Consider the following 15,780-nt stretch of genomic DNA (forward strand, 5'->3'; position numbering starts at 1 on the left):
AGAGAGAGAGAGAGAGAGCGAGCGAGACCGAGGAGGAGAGGGAAGAGAGGGAAGGAACGACTGCACCTCCGAGATTCGAAAATATTCGGAGGCTGCGCGACAACCAGCTGATTAGCATTCGCGACGGGAAACGCATCGAATTTACATGGAAATGAAGCATAGCTTCACCGCCGCACTGGGACCGCGCACGCTCGAGAGCAACGGGACGACATAAATTCTCGCTCGAACGTCGAACCGAAACATCGAACTAACGACGTGTGCGCGCTCGCACGCGCGCGCACGGCGATAAAGAATATAGATATCATTGATAATAAACGCGACGCTTCCATTACGCCCGGCCGCCCTCCGCCTGCCGCCGTAATTAGCCACGTTGCGGCGAATGCTCGTTATTACGTTGCGGTTTTTCGCTTTTAATGCCAACGCGACGTGACTCGGCGGATCGTTTAATCGCGAATTACAATGCCGGCCGAATTATCCGAAATTATCCGCGTAAGCTATATATATCCATCGCGCGCCAGATTTGTGCCCCGATGCTGCGCGCGCGAAGGATGCGTTTTAATAAAACGGCCCGCCGCCTCTCTGATTGACAATTTAATTTCATCCGCTAAACTGAGGTCTGTTTACGCTGATGACGACGACAGCGACGACGACCGCGACGATGACGAAGACGAAGACGAAGACAACGATAACGACGACGACGACAACGATAACAACGACGACGACAACGATAACGACGACGACGACGACGACGACGACGACGACGACGACGACGACGACGACGACAATGACGGTGACTTGTCTCGCAGCTAAACGCGCGAGAGCTTAAGTGAATTTCCTCGGCTTTCCGTTTACATCGCAGGCGCGACTATAATCTAAAAGGCATGACTATAATCGAGGAAAAGCAGCGAGTCGCGAAATCTGGTTTACTTAATCCGGCTTGTTGGTATAATCAGCCCCGAGCAAATAGCAGCCGAGTTAACTCTTCGGCGCCTCGCGCCGGAGCGATCCTCGTGCGACCCCGAAAGCTTTCCGCTATGAAAAATCGCAAATTTCGCGGTGTTTGCGCTCCGGCGAAATCCTACACGGAGTGCCCTATCTCAACGCTCCTGTTTCCTCCTTTCCAGAGGAATTTACGCTTTTAACGGGACATTATTATCTCTCGGTATGTTCAATACGAACTTAAAAATTCCATACCGCCATATACCTATCGCTTCCTCCATCCTCGGTCTGTTAGAACGTGATTTCCGCCAAGAATGCTCAAGATTCACTGAGGCGCGCGAGGATATGCAAAAAATCTCATCTCTCGTCCTCGGCCTCTCGTCGACCGCCGTATGCGAGCGCGAACCGCGCGCGCGCGACTGTGTGTAACTATTAAAGCGGGAGAATTAATTAACATAACTGGCGCGAGTAATTTTAATTATGGCCCGCGTGCATGCACGTTACTTTGTCCCGTGCACGGGTGCGCAGCCCAGCCTGCGTTTCTCTCCTTTCCTCTCCCTTCTTTTTTTCACCTTATTCTGACGCAACGTGCCACGGCGACTCATGCCGAGTCGGCTGGTCGCCGACGTACATGCCAAAAGCCGTCGTGTGTGTAACCCGGGCTTGTAATTTAGAGGGTATTCTATTTTTGTTTATATTGCACCAAGAGAAAAATGCGAAACCCGTGGCTACAATTACGGCGGGCCGTTGTTGCGGTGTGTCCGCGCGGGCGTCAAATTTTTGAGCAAACGCCAGGCCGTCGAATATCGCGGAAAATGGCGCGGACCTCGCGAAAAATTCGCCAAGGCACGCGCATGTCATGCGACAAAGTTCCGCAGCCGACGACGACGACGACGACGACGACGACGAAGTCGACGACGGTATCGAGCCTTGTGCTTCGACATTCTCCGCCGTGGAGAATTACGCGCCGTGGCGCGTGATAGTCTCGTGTGAGGAGGGAACAAGAACGAGAGAACATCAGGCGACCCGGAGAGCGACAAAATTAGTCTCGCAAGTGACTGACCCGTTTTAAATATCTCGCACCAAAATCTCCCTCCCCCCTCCCCCGGCTCTCACGAGTATTTGATTTTTGCTTTATATACCGGGACGATGAACGCGTTGTGCACACACCTCACGAACAGGAACACGCTCCTCGAGAACAATCGAGGCTCCTATTACTTCTTTAATTAAAAACAAACATCCGGTAGAAGCCGTGCGAGACGCACCCCGTCTCGGGAAACGCGCTGTAGCGAAGAGCACATGCGAAGACAATGTCGCGTGCCGGCGAGATTTCTTCGGGAGCGCGTTAATTAGCTTCGAGCGGAGAGCGCGAACTCGCGACGACGCTAGTTTACGCGAATAAATGAGAAAGTAACGCAACCTTCTCTCTCTCTCTCTCTCTCTCCTTCAATCTCTTTCTCTCTTTCCTTCTCTCTCTCTCTCTCTCTCTCTCTCTCACTCTGTCTCTCTCTGTTGCATCAGCTACACAAACATGGAATTTCGCACTGGCGAAAGCAGCGGGTAATTATGCAACAGCCAGTGGCTCGCTTTGGAATTCATGACACATGTTCGGCGCCGCAAGGAAACAATTTTTGACGGGGCGAGAAGCCACGGCGAGGCAGGACGAGGTGGTCGTCGGAAACCGATAGCAGTCGCCACGAGCGAATCAATGACGCTCTTGATTTCCCCTGGACTCCCCGGAAGAGACGGTGGTGACGGCGACAGAGAGGATAACAAATACTCTCTCTCTCTCTCTCTCTCTATCTCTCTCTCTCTCTTTCTCCCTCCCTCCCTCCCTCTCTCTCTCTCTCTCTCTCTCTCCGTCTGGCAAAAACGTTCTCGCGCTAAACGTTGCATTGTTTCCCTTCTCGTTGCAATTTCGCTTCTCTCCCGCGCCACCCCGCCTTTCCAGACCCCGAACACGAGCATAACCGAGCGTTACCGTCGACGCTCCGTTGCGAGCGGAAATCCCATTACGACACCGGTATCGACATTGTCGGCGTATCAGCTCGCAGCGAAGTAACGATAAAGGAAACGCGCACGACTCCCACTCCTCCTCTCCACTTCGCGCGCCGCTAACTATTTAATCCGCGAGCGAAATGCCGGGAGAATTCGCGCGCCGGGAGTACGCGTCGCTCGGAAAATGGTAATCGGCGAGAGCGCGCGAGTCGTAGCGCGCTCTCAGCGTGTCATTATGACACGACCGGGTCCGCCGTTTCGAACCGCGCCCCCCGTGCCGCAGCCCCGCCGGCTCAAGCCCGCTGCACCGAGCTTTTTTTCCCCGGGCTCCTCACTTTGTTTTTATCGGAGGAATTGGCACCGAACGAACCGTACAGACGACTGAGAGGACACTCCAGCCGGCTCGCTCGTCCGCTCTCATTGCCGCGAGGCGTCTCCAAGTTTGTTTGAGTTTAATTGAGCTTGAAAGTTTCCGACTTGTTGTCCGACGGGGTGTCCCCGTCGCACCCCTTCGCCGATACCCTGTACCTCTTCTCCTCCCTCTCATCCTTCCTCCGCTGTCTTTCTCGTCCGCCCCCGCCCCTCTGTCGCCCCTTCACCTTCGTTCCGGTGCCGCCCTGGAAACCGTTGCGGTGTCCCGGTCGACGCGAGGAATCGCCTAGATCTCTCTCTCTCTCTCTTTCTTTCTTTCTCTCTCTCCCTTTCTCTCTCTCTCGCGCTCCCTATCTCCCGGTCCCGTCCACGAAATCCTCCGACTGCGGCCCCGGCGCACCCGGATTAAATCGATCGAAATTTTCGAGCGCGATATCGCCGCCGAGGCTGCAGCGCGAGGCTGGAAAAGCGTTAAGAAGCGCTCCGGCCGCTCGTCCGACTTACATATCCCCCTTGAGCGCTGTCGGTTACGCTTACCGATATGAACGAATCGCGAGATTCCCGGCGAGTACGCGAGCGACGCGCGAGGTCGGAGAAATGCATTATTCAGAAAAGCACGGTTATAAAGATCTCAGAGCCGCGGTTTTGGTGTAACGGCTCCTCGCGCGTACGTGCGAAAGCGCGACCTATTTTTATCCTAGCCCCCCCCCTCCCCCGTCCTGTACCTCCGATCGCTGTCGATCGCGCTTGCCGATGTGAAATTATTGAGGAGTCTTCACGCAGGAGGACGACTCGAGTCGCCAGAGAGACTCGCGGCCCAACGACTGAGAGCCCACGAGTAGAATGTCATTATTATTCGAAACGCGCGAGAAACATTTATTCATAGTGAAAAATCTATTCTCTCTCTCTCTCTCTCTCTCTTCCTGGCAAGCCTCTCTCTTCATCTCTAGCAACGTTGCAATTTAGAATATTGAGCGGCTGTGGCGGGTCACGCTTGAAATTTCAGGGGCAACAGCAATGATACATCAACATCACCGCCCGTTAATGACGGGATATTAGCGGGGTGTGGCGAGCGCAATAAATCAATCGCTTTCGCGGCCAAGTTTGACAGTGCATTACCCGTTGCACGTGTTTTCTTAGGTAGCACGTCGCGTCATGTCGATTCGCGTCGCACTCTAACGCGCGGTGTGTTCGGCCATTATGGAGTCGCGAGCGCGAGCGCGAACGCGAGCGATGTAGAGAGCGCGATATAAATCAACGGTCCCTGGCTCTCGCTTTAGTCGATCGCGGAAATTGGATCGCAGTTCACCCGATCGTAAAACTGTCGGCCGGTCGAATAGCTAATTGCCATTTAACACCTTGAGGAAGAAAACGAGAGAGAGAGAGAGAGAGAGAGAGAGAGAGAGAGAGAGAGAGAGAGAGAGAGAGAGAGAAGGGAATGAGGAGAGGAGGGAAGAGCAACTCAAGGAGAGAGCACGAATCGATCTCAGTGTTCCCCGCGCGGACGCGGACGCGCGCGCGCGATGGGAAAGAGGTAATATTAATTAAAACAGCAAAAACGAAAATAAAAGGTGACCGAACGATTGGCCGACCGAACGATGCGAAAACGCTTGAATAATTCAGCACCGAAATGTCACGGACGGATAAGCTTCATCGCCTCGCGCGCGCTGGAATAAATTAATTCGGGATCAATTAAAGTCGCTGGAACGCGACGCCGCGCGACGTCCGCCGGCTCGGTCGGCGTATACGAGCTTTAATACGTGAGCCGTGTTTTTCTCGCAGGCCAGCTGCGACGTCAAATCGACCATAAATTTCCAACCGACCGAACGAACGGACGGCCCGGCCCCCTTTTTTCATCCTTTCGCGAACCACGCAAAATTATCCTCGACGCGTTCAGTTTCTCAACTTAATCGAACGATTTATTTCTCCGAATTTCCTGAGGTTCATGTTTTTGGAAAATCAAGGATGCAAAGAGAGAGAGGGAGATGCACGCACATACACTCACATAGTGTTGAAAAAATAATGAGCTATATGTAGTCATTCTTTCCATCGGTACAAACAAAAAAAGTTTCGATAAACGTGGTGCCTAAAATGCTCAGTTGAAAATTTAACGCCGAGTCAAGATTGAAGGAATCAATTTCGACGTTAACATTTAATACACAGCAGAAGAAAATATTTACATAAATTATTAAATCCGCTTGATTTTTATCTGTGGGGTCATTCGAAAATAACTGTTTACTTCACTCTGTCTGATAACAAACAACTTCTACAAAAAACAGAGGATAAACGTCAAGCGGTGCGCAACATTCCACGTTGCAAAGAATCCAAAATTATTTTGCTTCGCGCGGTGAACTTTTTTCGAGTATCTCCTCTGTTTTTGCGTTTTCGCTCATTTTTGCAAATCCATTTAAATAAATATTACCCTGTATACGTTACGTCAACATTGCTGTTGATCCTTTTCTTTTAATTCTCGACTCGACATTAGCCTTTGAAACTGGACCATGTTTTGACGTGCGTATTTGCAACTGAAAATATTCCGGGAGCGGTTCAATTCCCGTAGACGAGGAGGCGCTTCGCCAATCAAAGGAACTTCCGCGCGTACCGGGTGGTAAAACCGCAGCGGGAAATTGCACGAGCCACGCGCGCGGCTAGACGCGGCAGGCGTCCGCGCGAAAAAGTCAAAACCTGCCGCGGCGCGGCGCGGCGCGGCACGGCGCGGCGCGGCGCGTCAAACAATCATGCAACTTGCATCTTCGTCGCCGATTCTACGCGCAACGGCGCCATCGCCGCGATATTCTCCGACTTATTTAAGCGCGCGCGACCGCGCCTGGCCGTCAATTGTTCGCGGGCGCACTTTTAAACAGCGCATCGGCACAATGGAGACCGCACCGAGGGGAAACTCCCGCGGGGGAACTCATTAAACGCGCCCATTTATATAAGCAATTTGTGTACGGCTGGGAAAACGCGCGCTCGCGCCCTCTGAATCAAACTCGCGGGCGGCCGCCTATAAAGTGTATAAATATTATTCACCGTCGACGATAATTACGTCCTATTCACGGCACGCCGTCGAAATTACCGTAACTGCGCGATTGTCATGTAAACTTTGATTGCTCGCTTCAACGTGCAAAGCGACCGCGACGCGCGCGCGCGCGCGATTCCCGTTTAATTTACCGGCTTGTCTTATAGCACCGTTGCGCTGGCTGGCGTCGCGTGTACGTCGGCGGACGCTCCGCCAGCGAGCGACCATTATTCATGCGGACGTTCAACGGACACGATCGCCGATCCGACAGCGATTCTCCGTCAGCCGAGTCAGCTGGCCGATCGAGCGTCGACGCTTCGCGAATTTCCGAATTTCCGTCGTCGGCAAAGCGTGGATGGCAAACTCGCGCACCAGCAAATTCGCGCGTCCCACCGTCGCTCGCTAATATTGACAACGCGGGGTATAGAGGTCGGGTCGCCGACGGGCTCGTTTCGAGCCAAATGACAGGTGCGCGTGAATTTTATTCATCAGGGCGCGGGCGCGGCCGCGGTAACGCCGCCGTCGCCGTTAAATCAAGCGCGAAATGTTCCTTCGCGACAGCGCTCTGCACTCTGCCGGCGCCGGCGTCGTTTTACGGCGCTGACGTGCGCGAGAGAGATGCGTTATCGGCGGTCTTAAAAAGCGAACGAGCGAGCAAACGCAGGTGTCACCGCTCACCGCCTCGATCATCGGCGCTCGGCTACGCGGCGACGCCCAACCGATCTTCTAATTCGCTCGGTAGATCGAGATCGCGGGCTTTTGTGGCTCAGCGAAACGCAGCATCCCCGAAGTGTCAAATTGAGCAAAGAAATGTTCAAGCGTAGTGACCAAAATCAGTTGATACCTATTTTCCACCAACTTCGTTTTCTCCGTATCTCCTCCGTCGTCCCTCTTTCGCTCTCCTCTCTCTCTCTCTCTCTCTCTCTCTCTCTCTCTCTCCCTCTGACCGGAAAGTAGACCGTAAGAATGAACCCGAGCGGAGCGCGCTCAGGGCTTTTCACGGCGCAAAGCAGAGGCGAAAAAAGCTGCGGATCGCGTTCGCGCCTGTTATTATTTAATCACGTATAACTTTCGGAAACGCCAGAGCTCGCTTCTACTCACGGCATAATCAGCCCGTGACACCGTATGGCCGTGGCTCAGCCGCTCGTTACCGCCAAGACCTAACCAAATTACTATCGATTCTCCGCAGTCGCTTTTAATTAATGCAATTAATGAAGCCATCCGAGCTAACTGTCGGCGCGAGAGCGCGCTCTCTCCGGCCGGACTACTGCGCGCATCGGTGTCGCCGTCCTGCCACTTTCATTGTTCCGCGACAGATTGCGAATTCCATATTTATGGCGGGAATTTGGCCATCTGCGATCTCTGTTCAATGATACAGCTTGGTTATTTCTATACTCCGCGACAACTCCACCGCCGCGAGTCTTCTCGGTGGAATATTTTTCATGCTGGACGCGCGCGCGACGACCGCGACGATGACGACGACGACGACGACGACGACGACGACGACGATGACGCACGGTAACCTCGGTTTTCGATCCGAAAGTCTGAGAGATCAGCTTGGAGCTGGTTGATCGGATATCGCGGGTTTCTCATATCGCGGAAGGAGATCGCGTCGGGAAAGCAAAGATGATCGGCTCGCCGCGCGAAGATTGAAATTAAAGATTAGAATTGTTTTAAGGCCCGGGTGCGTTTTTGCGCTCGGCGTGCGGCTAGGCGAGGGTCTAGGAAATTGCGCTCCCGGCTGATCGCTCGTTCGGAAACGCCGTCCACTCTCTTCTGCCCTTCGGCGAGAGCGGCGTGGCGGAATGTAAAACAACGAACGCGACGTTCCGTAGCGGGGCGGAACGTCGTTCCGGAAACACAGAGTAGACTTAATAAGTCAGTTTAAGCGTCTCGTGTTTACTGTCGTCGCTGAATCCAGCCCGAGCTTGTGTTTTATCTTCCTCTCTCTCCCTCTCTCTTTGTCTCTGTCCCTCTCTCCCCCTTCCTACCCTCCGTCGCCCTTCCGCGCCCGAAGCCCCTTTCGTCTGCCCCGCGTTTGTCGCTTTGCTTTGTCTCGACTTTCATCCGGCCTTTTATTTGCATGAATTCAAATTACGCCGAGCGGCTTTCCGCAGTTTCCGCCCAGACGAGGATCCTATTGCCCTTGGAAGATGAGATAAACGCCAGGCCGATAAATTCCACTTTGCCCTCTTCTTTGCTACCCCCCTCCCCCTTCCCAACCATCTTTCCTCCCTTCCCGTCTGCCCTTCTTCCGCGCCCTCCTCGTCCGACGTTACGTCTCTCCCTGACACCCCCACATCCTCGCACCCTTCGTCTCTGCCATCTTCGCCGGATGATACTACTTGATTATACGATAACAGCGGACCGGTTGTGTTTAACTTTCAGGTCGGGCTAGAAAATGAGATTCGCCCCGATTGCTGACGTCGTCGGATTTACGTTACGCCCGCGACGACGTCTCTCGCGAGAGATCGAGTGAGGGCGAGAGGGAGAGAGGGAGACTCTCGTCTTGCAACATGAATCCGGCCGCCGATAATTACGAGCGTTAACCGCGCTCGTTAGCGCGAGCGAAACGAGCCGCGCATTTTCCAGCAGCTGACCGTGCTCACGTTCGCTCGCGCGATTTTACGCGTTTTCGCACGACCGGCTGCGAGGTCGGGCTCGAAAAGCCGCGATTACGTGGCTGGTAATCACGAAGGTTGATTAATCACGATCCGAGTCATCGACGGACGTGTGTGTATATATATATGTGTGCGTGTGTGCGTGCGTGTGTGTGTGTGTGCGCGTGCGTGCGTGCGTGTGTGTGTGTGTGTGTGTGTGGGTGTGTGTGTGTGTGTGTGTGTGTGTGGGAGGTGACTCCAAATTACAGACACATACGAGAGCGTGCGACCGCGTCGCGACACAGTTCGGCCCGAAAATTTGCGCGTCGCGCAAGCCGAATTCGAGCAGAACAGATGGATGCAGTCAATCCCGGTATATCATTATTGGCCACCCGAGTCGAGATTTCGATTCCACGTTAATCCCGCAAATTCCCTCCGACGGAATCGCCGTCTTTCGAGGACAGCTCAACGTGGAGAAAATTGCATCAAGTCCGCCATTCGCTGGGCCAAGGATAAAGCAATGCTGTCTGCGCGCAGTGTCGTCCTCCTCCGAGTCCGCAGGATATTCGCGATAGGGTTGAGATTCACGGAAATTGCTCCTCCGATCGAGTCAGCGCGATTCGAAATGGCCAACAACGGTCGCGCGTTTACTCGCACGAGTGAGCAAAAAGCGCGTTCGCCGAGCGAGGCTCGATTGATACCGCGCCGTTTATGCGCGGCGGGGTTAACTCGGCGTACTTTAACCCCGCATTTATTAAATTTATTAAATTTCCGCGAGCGCGCGCGAGCCTTTATGCATCGCGATCCGCCGCTTCCGTTGTTCGTGTTACACGGCACGAATGCGCGCGCGCTCGCGCGGTGCATTTGTGTATTGCATCGTGTCTGAGAGTGGCGAATTTTTAATATTACCGACATTTCCGCATGTGTATTCGAGCACGATCGTTTGAAAAATTAATATCGCGGGCAGCGCGTTTGGGGTATTGTTACGCGAAGCTGGTGGCCGGGTGGCGGAACACGCGCCACGCTGTGAAAATACCACGCGGATAAAGACCCGTTAGAAAAATATTAACTCCGCACAATAAACATTTTATTTACCCGTCGCCACCGCCGCCGCCGCCGCCGCCGCCGCCGCCAGAACGCGCCAGCAGCGTTCGTTCAAAGGAAAAGTTGCATCCCGCCTGGATCGCGCCGCCATGTCGATATCGTGTTATTTTTTCCGAAACTTGTTTCCGCCGCTTTTATTTCCCGCGCCGGCTCTCTCGCCGTCGTCGAAACATCACCGCCGCTACCGTTTTCTCGTTAATTGGCTCGGGGGAAAATAACTGTTAACGTTAAATGGCCCGCGGCCGCGGCAGTGCTTGGTTCCATTCGCGCGAGATCCGCGCGCGGTTATATCGTGTATGCGAATGTATAATAACGACAACAATAATAATAATTTCATAATGAAAATTTAATCGCGTACACTTCACGCGGCTGCCTCTCTCTCTCTCTCTCTCTCTCTCTCTCTCTCGAGAGAGAGAGAGAGAGAGAGAGAGAGAGGGAGAGAGCGACCGATTCGAGCGCACAAATATCCCCGGCTAGATTGCGAAGATTAATTAGAAAACGGAGCCAGCTTGGGCGAAGGAACGCGGGGTTGCCAGGGTCGCGACGGCGGAGTTGAAGGTCCGGGCGCAGCGTGACCGGCGGGAAGGAGAGAACGCACGTGTCCGGACGCACACGGCGAAGACGACTGGTGTATCGATTGGTCGGCAGGGGGTGGCGAAAACCATAAGTGCACGCGCGATGCTTTGTCGCCGATAAATACGCACGCACACATGGGAGACGGCCGCGTCTCACTCATCGCTTTGTCTCGCACCGTCGCGAAATGAAATCTCGCGCTTTTCGCGCTCGTCGCGAATTGCATTCTGATCAGTCAAGAGGGAGACGCCTTTCGCCGACGGTTCTCGCGCTCCCAGCGCAGCAGTGCTTCGTATTGTCTATCGCACATTTCGCGCGAATATTCGCACCCCGCGTCGGCCAAGGGAGCGAAGAGGTCGGAAAAGGGCGGCGAGAGGAGGGAGAGACTTTTCCGGCAGGGTCCGATAAGGTTGCATCCGCGCGAAAATCACGCGGCTCGCGCCACGCCGGGCGGCGGCGTAAAAGCAGGCCGTGCCGTGACATTAATTTTCGCGTTAACTCTCGTCGCTCGTTTGCAAACTATATTTTTATCTCGATATAATAGGCGCGAAAGGGGGACACACGTCACTCACGCCATCGGCGTCACCTTCGCGCCCCCGACGTCATGAGCGTGATCGCGAGGGGTCGCTCGATCGTGAATTATGTGTCGCTGAGAAATTGTTTGCAGTCAGCCGGGCTGACACGCGACGCCCCGACCCTGTTCGTGACACACGTGCGTCGGAGATAACGGGACGGGCGCGAAATTTGTTATCGCGTTGTCTAATAACGTCGTATGTATGTATGTATATACCGTATATAAGGGGTGTGCGTCAACCCTGATCAAACGTTCTTTCTTTCGGCCAATTTTGTCGTTCCCAACTCGCTTCTCAATTCTCTCGCATTTCCTCTCTTTCTTTGTCTCTCTTTGTGTCTCGCCCCGTAATTCGCTCTTTTCGCCGAAAAGCCATGGCTCTCCTCTCTCTCTCTCTCTCTTTCGCGCGCGCGCGCGCGCATCAAAGTTGCATGGCGCAATTCCGGGACGATTGCATCGTCCGAGCGGCGTCCAAGAGGCGATATACCGTCGCCGCTCTCGGGCGACGATTTTTATTAACGACTGACCGCCGACGCAAATAAAAAACCGACGCCGACGCCAACACGGGCCGCGCGGTGGAACGGAAAAAATTATTCATACGTCTTTCAAAAGAGAGAAAGAGAGGAAGGTGCGCGCGCGCGGAAAGCGACGGAAGACCGTTTGACCCGCGCTCTCTTTGTTTTTTTTTTTTTCCATTTGTCAGTACACGTCGATCGGCCAATAATTGATGCCCTCAACCGGCGAGAAGTCTGGTTCACAGGATGCTTTTACCGTCATCCGCGATATATACGAACAACACGAAAAGATCTCAACAGTCACACGAACAATTTCACTATATTTTTTAAGGATGCAAGGAAAATAAAGATTTGGTAATACTGCCGCGCAATGTTCCCCGGAACAATACCGCGTAAATGACGGATTCATCCAACTCGATAGATCGACTCCTCCTCGAATAGAAAAACAGTCAATTCGACGCCGAAAAATGTGATTTCTAACTTCTTAACCGTAAACACAACGATGTTAGGACAGATAAACTTAAGCAGTACAAGACGTAAGCGGTAAAAGAATTGACGAAATCGATTATTCTTCTAGTCCAAAAATATCCAACTGTGACAGATTAATTTGTCTACTGTTTATGTTTTTCCATCCCCGCTTCTCAGCGGGAAAACGCTCGTTCGAGTCGATAAATAAGTAGCCCGATGTATCTGATTAGTTCCGCTCCCGCCGATCGAGGCTCGCCGTGTTTTAATTCGTCGCGGTGCGTCTGTATTCCGCGGCAAATACGGCACCCATAGGTGGATAGGAATGATCGAACGTAATGCGAAAGCAGGGTTAGTCGCGCGTGCTGTCATAAACTGAACACCCGGGGGGGATTAGAGGCGATTTAGCCCGCGAGATGCACGCGCGTTATCGGGCGCAGCCTCAGGTGCTGCAGCTACTTCGAGTTAAGTCGGCGCTGTCACGCGAGGCGCGCGTTACGTGTGTCATTGGTAATTGCTTGGATTTCACGTCGGCAAATGCGCGCGCGACGCCGAATATCAATCTATTCCCGGCAAATGCGGTCGCCGGCGCTGCCTTGGCCGGGCTAATATTAGAGCTGCATCGCGCGCCGCTCTCTCTCTCTCTCTCTCTTTCTCCCTCCCTCCCTACCCACCCCCCTCTCTCTCTCTCTCTTCTCTTTGATTAACGAAGTTAAATCACGCGTTCGTGCGAGGCGATCGACCGTCGCCTCGAGAACGCTTCTCGCGCGTCAATCGTTGGCGGAATAACGAAATAAAAGAGCGGTCGACGGCGGAATGACGAGAAACGCTTGAATTTCGAATGGCGACAAATCGCCGATCGGCGCAAGCAGTGCGCCGCGCGAGGATTAAACTTTCAAACTTGATTACTGCCGCATCGACGCGCCGGGAAGTCCGCGATTTTACGATCATTCATCCCCGACGAGCGTCGGCGAGCACAAGCTGTGTGTGCTCCGCTTTCGCGGCCCGGCCAATTCGTTCCGAGCTGCAGCAGCGCGACTTGTTTAGCTCCTGGGGAAACGCGAGCGAGAGAATCCGCGCGCGCGGAAAAGCGCTGCGCAAATGTTGCCGTTCGTGGGCTACTTGAAGCGCGACAAGGCGTGCGAAAAGCTGTCGAGGACCTGGTTAAGAGGACCTGGTACTAACGCCACTCGATTTTCCTCCCTTTTCTTCCTTTTCCGCGGGCCCGTCTCATTATTCGCAATCGGGCAATCATGCGCGATCTGTTTCATCGAGACTTCGATTTCGCGTGTCTGATTGAATCGACGCGCGCATGGTTTCATCCGCGGTCGCTTGATATGATGAGAATGCACGGAAATTTCGCGAGATTTTTTTAGCCAAAACGCACCGAGATCTCGCGATAATATGTGCCGAATCGAATCTAAAAGGGAAGGATGTGCAAGGATATTTACAGCGAGGACGTTCGAGATAAGTAATGAAATGATTGCAGAGTGCCATTGGTAATATTTAAGACTCCGAAATGAATCGTTTATCAGCCGGTCGGAGCTTGCCGACGATATGTAATAATAATAATAATAATCAAATATATATAATGCAGATACATATAACCGCATTTGCCGGGAATAGAACATAAAGATGTGTCACGTAATATTGGGTTGGCAACTAAGTGATTGCGGATTTTAAATAAGAATGAAAATTCAAAATTTAAAATTTGCTTTTTAAAATTTTTTCAATGCATGTATGCGATACAGATTGAGCTTCTCTGCAATATCACGTGTTGTGCTATGACGATCTGAATCGATAATGGCCTTGATATGGGTCTCATCGACTTCAACTGGACGGCCAGATCGTTGAGCATTTTTCAATGAAAAATCACCAGAACGAAATCTGGCAAACCAATTTTGACACTGCCTTTCTTTCAAGGTTTCATTCCCATATACGGCACATAACTTCTTGTGTGCTTGCGATGCCTTCTTGCCTATTCGGAAATAATACAATAAAATATGTCTGAAGTGCACGTCTTGCTCTTCTATTTTTAAATTGGGATGAAAACAAAACTAAAGAACTAATCGATATAATTTTGTACTAAATGAAAGGTACAAGTCCAAACAATAAGAAAAAAATATAGGTTAGGTACTTTGAACACGTTAACGAAACAAAAGAAAGTGTAAAATCCATCTGTCGACAAAATCCGCAATCACTTAGTTGCCAACCCAATAAAATTTTCAGTCTGACATTCAGCCCACGATGATATGAGCTATATCTCGTCGAGCGAGATATATTATTATCAAAAATATCGTTATTCTCTTTAGGGTAAATAAAGGATAATCATAAGGCGCGATTCGCAAGTGACTAACGCTCCGAAATAGTTCGGGGTAATCTCCCGGCCGGCTGGAGCTTACCGGCGAGGTGTAGTAATAAGCAAGTACATATATAAATATATAAATATATAGAGAGTAAAAATATAAAATTTTAGCCCCTGACATATTCGCGATGATACGCGCGACAACGAATCTTGTCGAGCGAGGTGCATTATTATCAAAAGCGTCGTTGGTTTTACGACGTAATTGAAATAATTGTAAAGCACATTTCGTGAATAAGCAAGGCTCCGAAACAGTTCGGGATAAATCCCGGCCGGCCGGAGCTTGCCGGCGAGATATAATAATAAGCAAGCGCGTGTGACATAAAAATATATAGAGAGTAATAATAAAATTTTCAGCCCCTGACATTGCCGCGATGATACGCGCAACAGCGGATCTTGTCGAGCGAGGTGCATTATTATCAAAAATGTCGTTGGTTTTGCGGCATAACTGAAATAATTGTAAAGCACATTTCGTGAATAAGCAAGGCTCCGAAACAGTTTGGGATAAATCCCGGCCGGCCGGAGTTTGCCGGCGGTGTATCATAATAATCAAATATGTGTGCATGTATGTAATACAAATATAAAATATGATAAAATATACATGTGTATATATATATATATATATATATATATTCGTTTCGGCTAAATCCCATCTCCTCTTTCTCTCTGTGTTACAGTGGCTCGGTCTGGGCATTATGGGGGTGGGTGTCTGGGCATGGACCGAAAAGGACACCTTCAACAACCTGTCCCGCCTCACAAACATCGCGCTCGATCCAGCATTTATCCTTATTCTAGTCGGTGAGTACCGCTGCTTTCCTCTCCCGTGCCATTTTCCTCCTTTCCTCGCCCCATTTGCTCTCTCGCGTTCGCCTCACGACTTTCGGAAGCTCGTATATGGCGAGTTAGGATGACTTGGAGTGTCGCCGGCCTAAAGGCGCGAAGGACTCACGAAGGACGGTAAATCTTAATTACGACACGACAGCACGGCGAGGCGGCTCTCAGTCGGCCCCTTTCGTCGTCGTCGCCGCGATATCGGCCTCTCAACAATGTTATCGGACGACGCGAGAAACGCGCGAGTCGGGACGTTGAGCTAAATTAACGGGTAATCGAGTAAACTGAGAATTGCAGCTGCTGTTGGGGAAAACCGTCGCGCAAACTCTCCTCCGCGCGTCTTTGCCTCTTTACACATCCGTTAAATTCCCGAAACGACTTCACAGATTGCAAACGTTTCAGGAAAATTAAAATCACGATAATACTCAGCT

The 15,780-nt window shown here is 51.9% G+C and overlaps 1 protein-coding gene across 2 annotated transcripts in view; it reads left to right on the forward strand.

Annotated features, from left to right (window-relative positions):
* The window catches only part of LOC112589571 (tetraspanin-5-like), a 91,817-nt gene extending 76,379 nt beyond the window's left edge, over window positions 1–15,438 (forward strand). The window contains exon 2 of one of the 2 annotated variants that reach the window (XM_025303417.1): window positions 15,196–15,438. In XM_025303417.1, the coding sequence (XP_025159202.1) occupies window positions 15,196–15,429 (234 nt within the window). In that variant the 3' untranslated portion in view covers window positions 15,430–15,438. The remainder of the gene's footprint in view (window positions 1–15,195) is intronic. The other variant, XM_025303418.1, reaches the window with a different exon arrangement.
* Window positions 15,439–15,780: the final 342 nt, after the last annotated feature.

Source organism: Harpegnathos saltator, unplaced genomic scaffold (genome assembly GCF_003227715.2).
Source record: "Harpegnathos saltator strain DR-91 unplaced genomic scaffold, Hsal_v8.6 scaffold540, whole genome shotgun sequence".
NCBI classification, from domain to species: domain Eukaryota; kingdom Metazoa; phylum Arthropoda; class Insecta; order Hymenoptera; family Formicidae; genus Harpegnathos; species Harpegnathos saltator.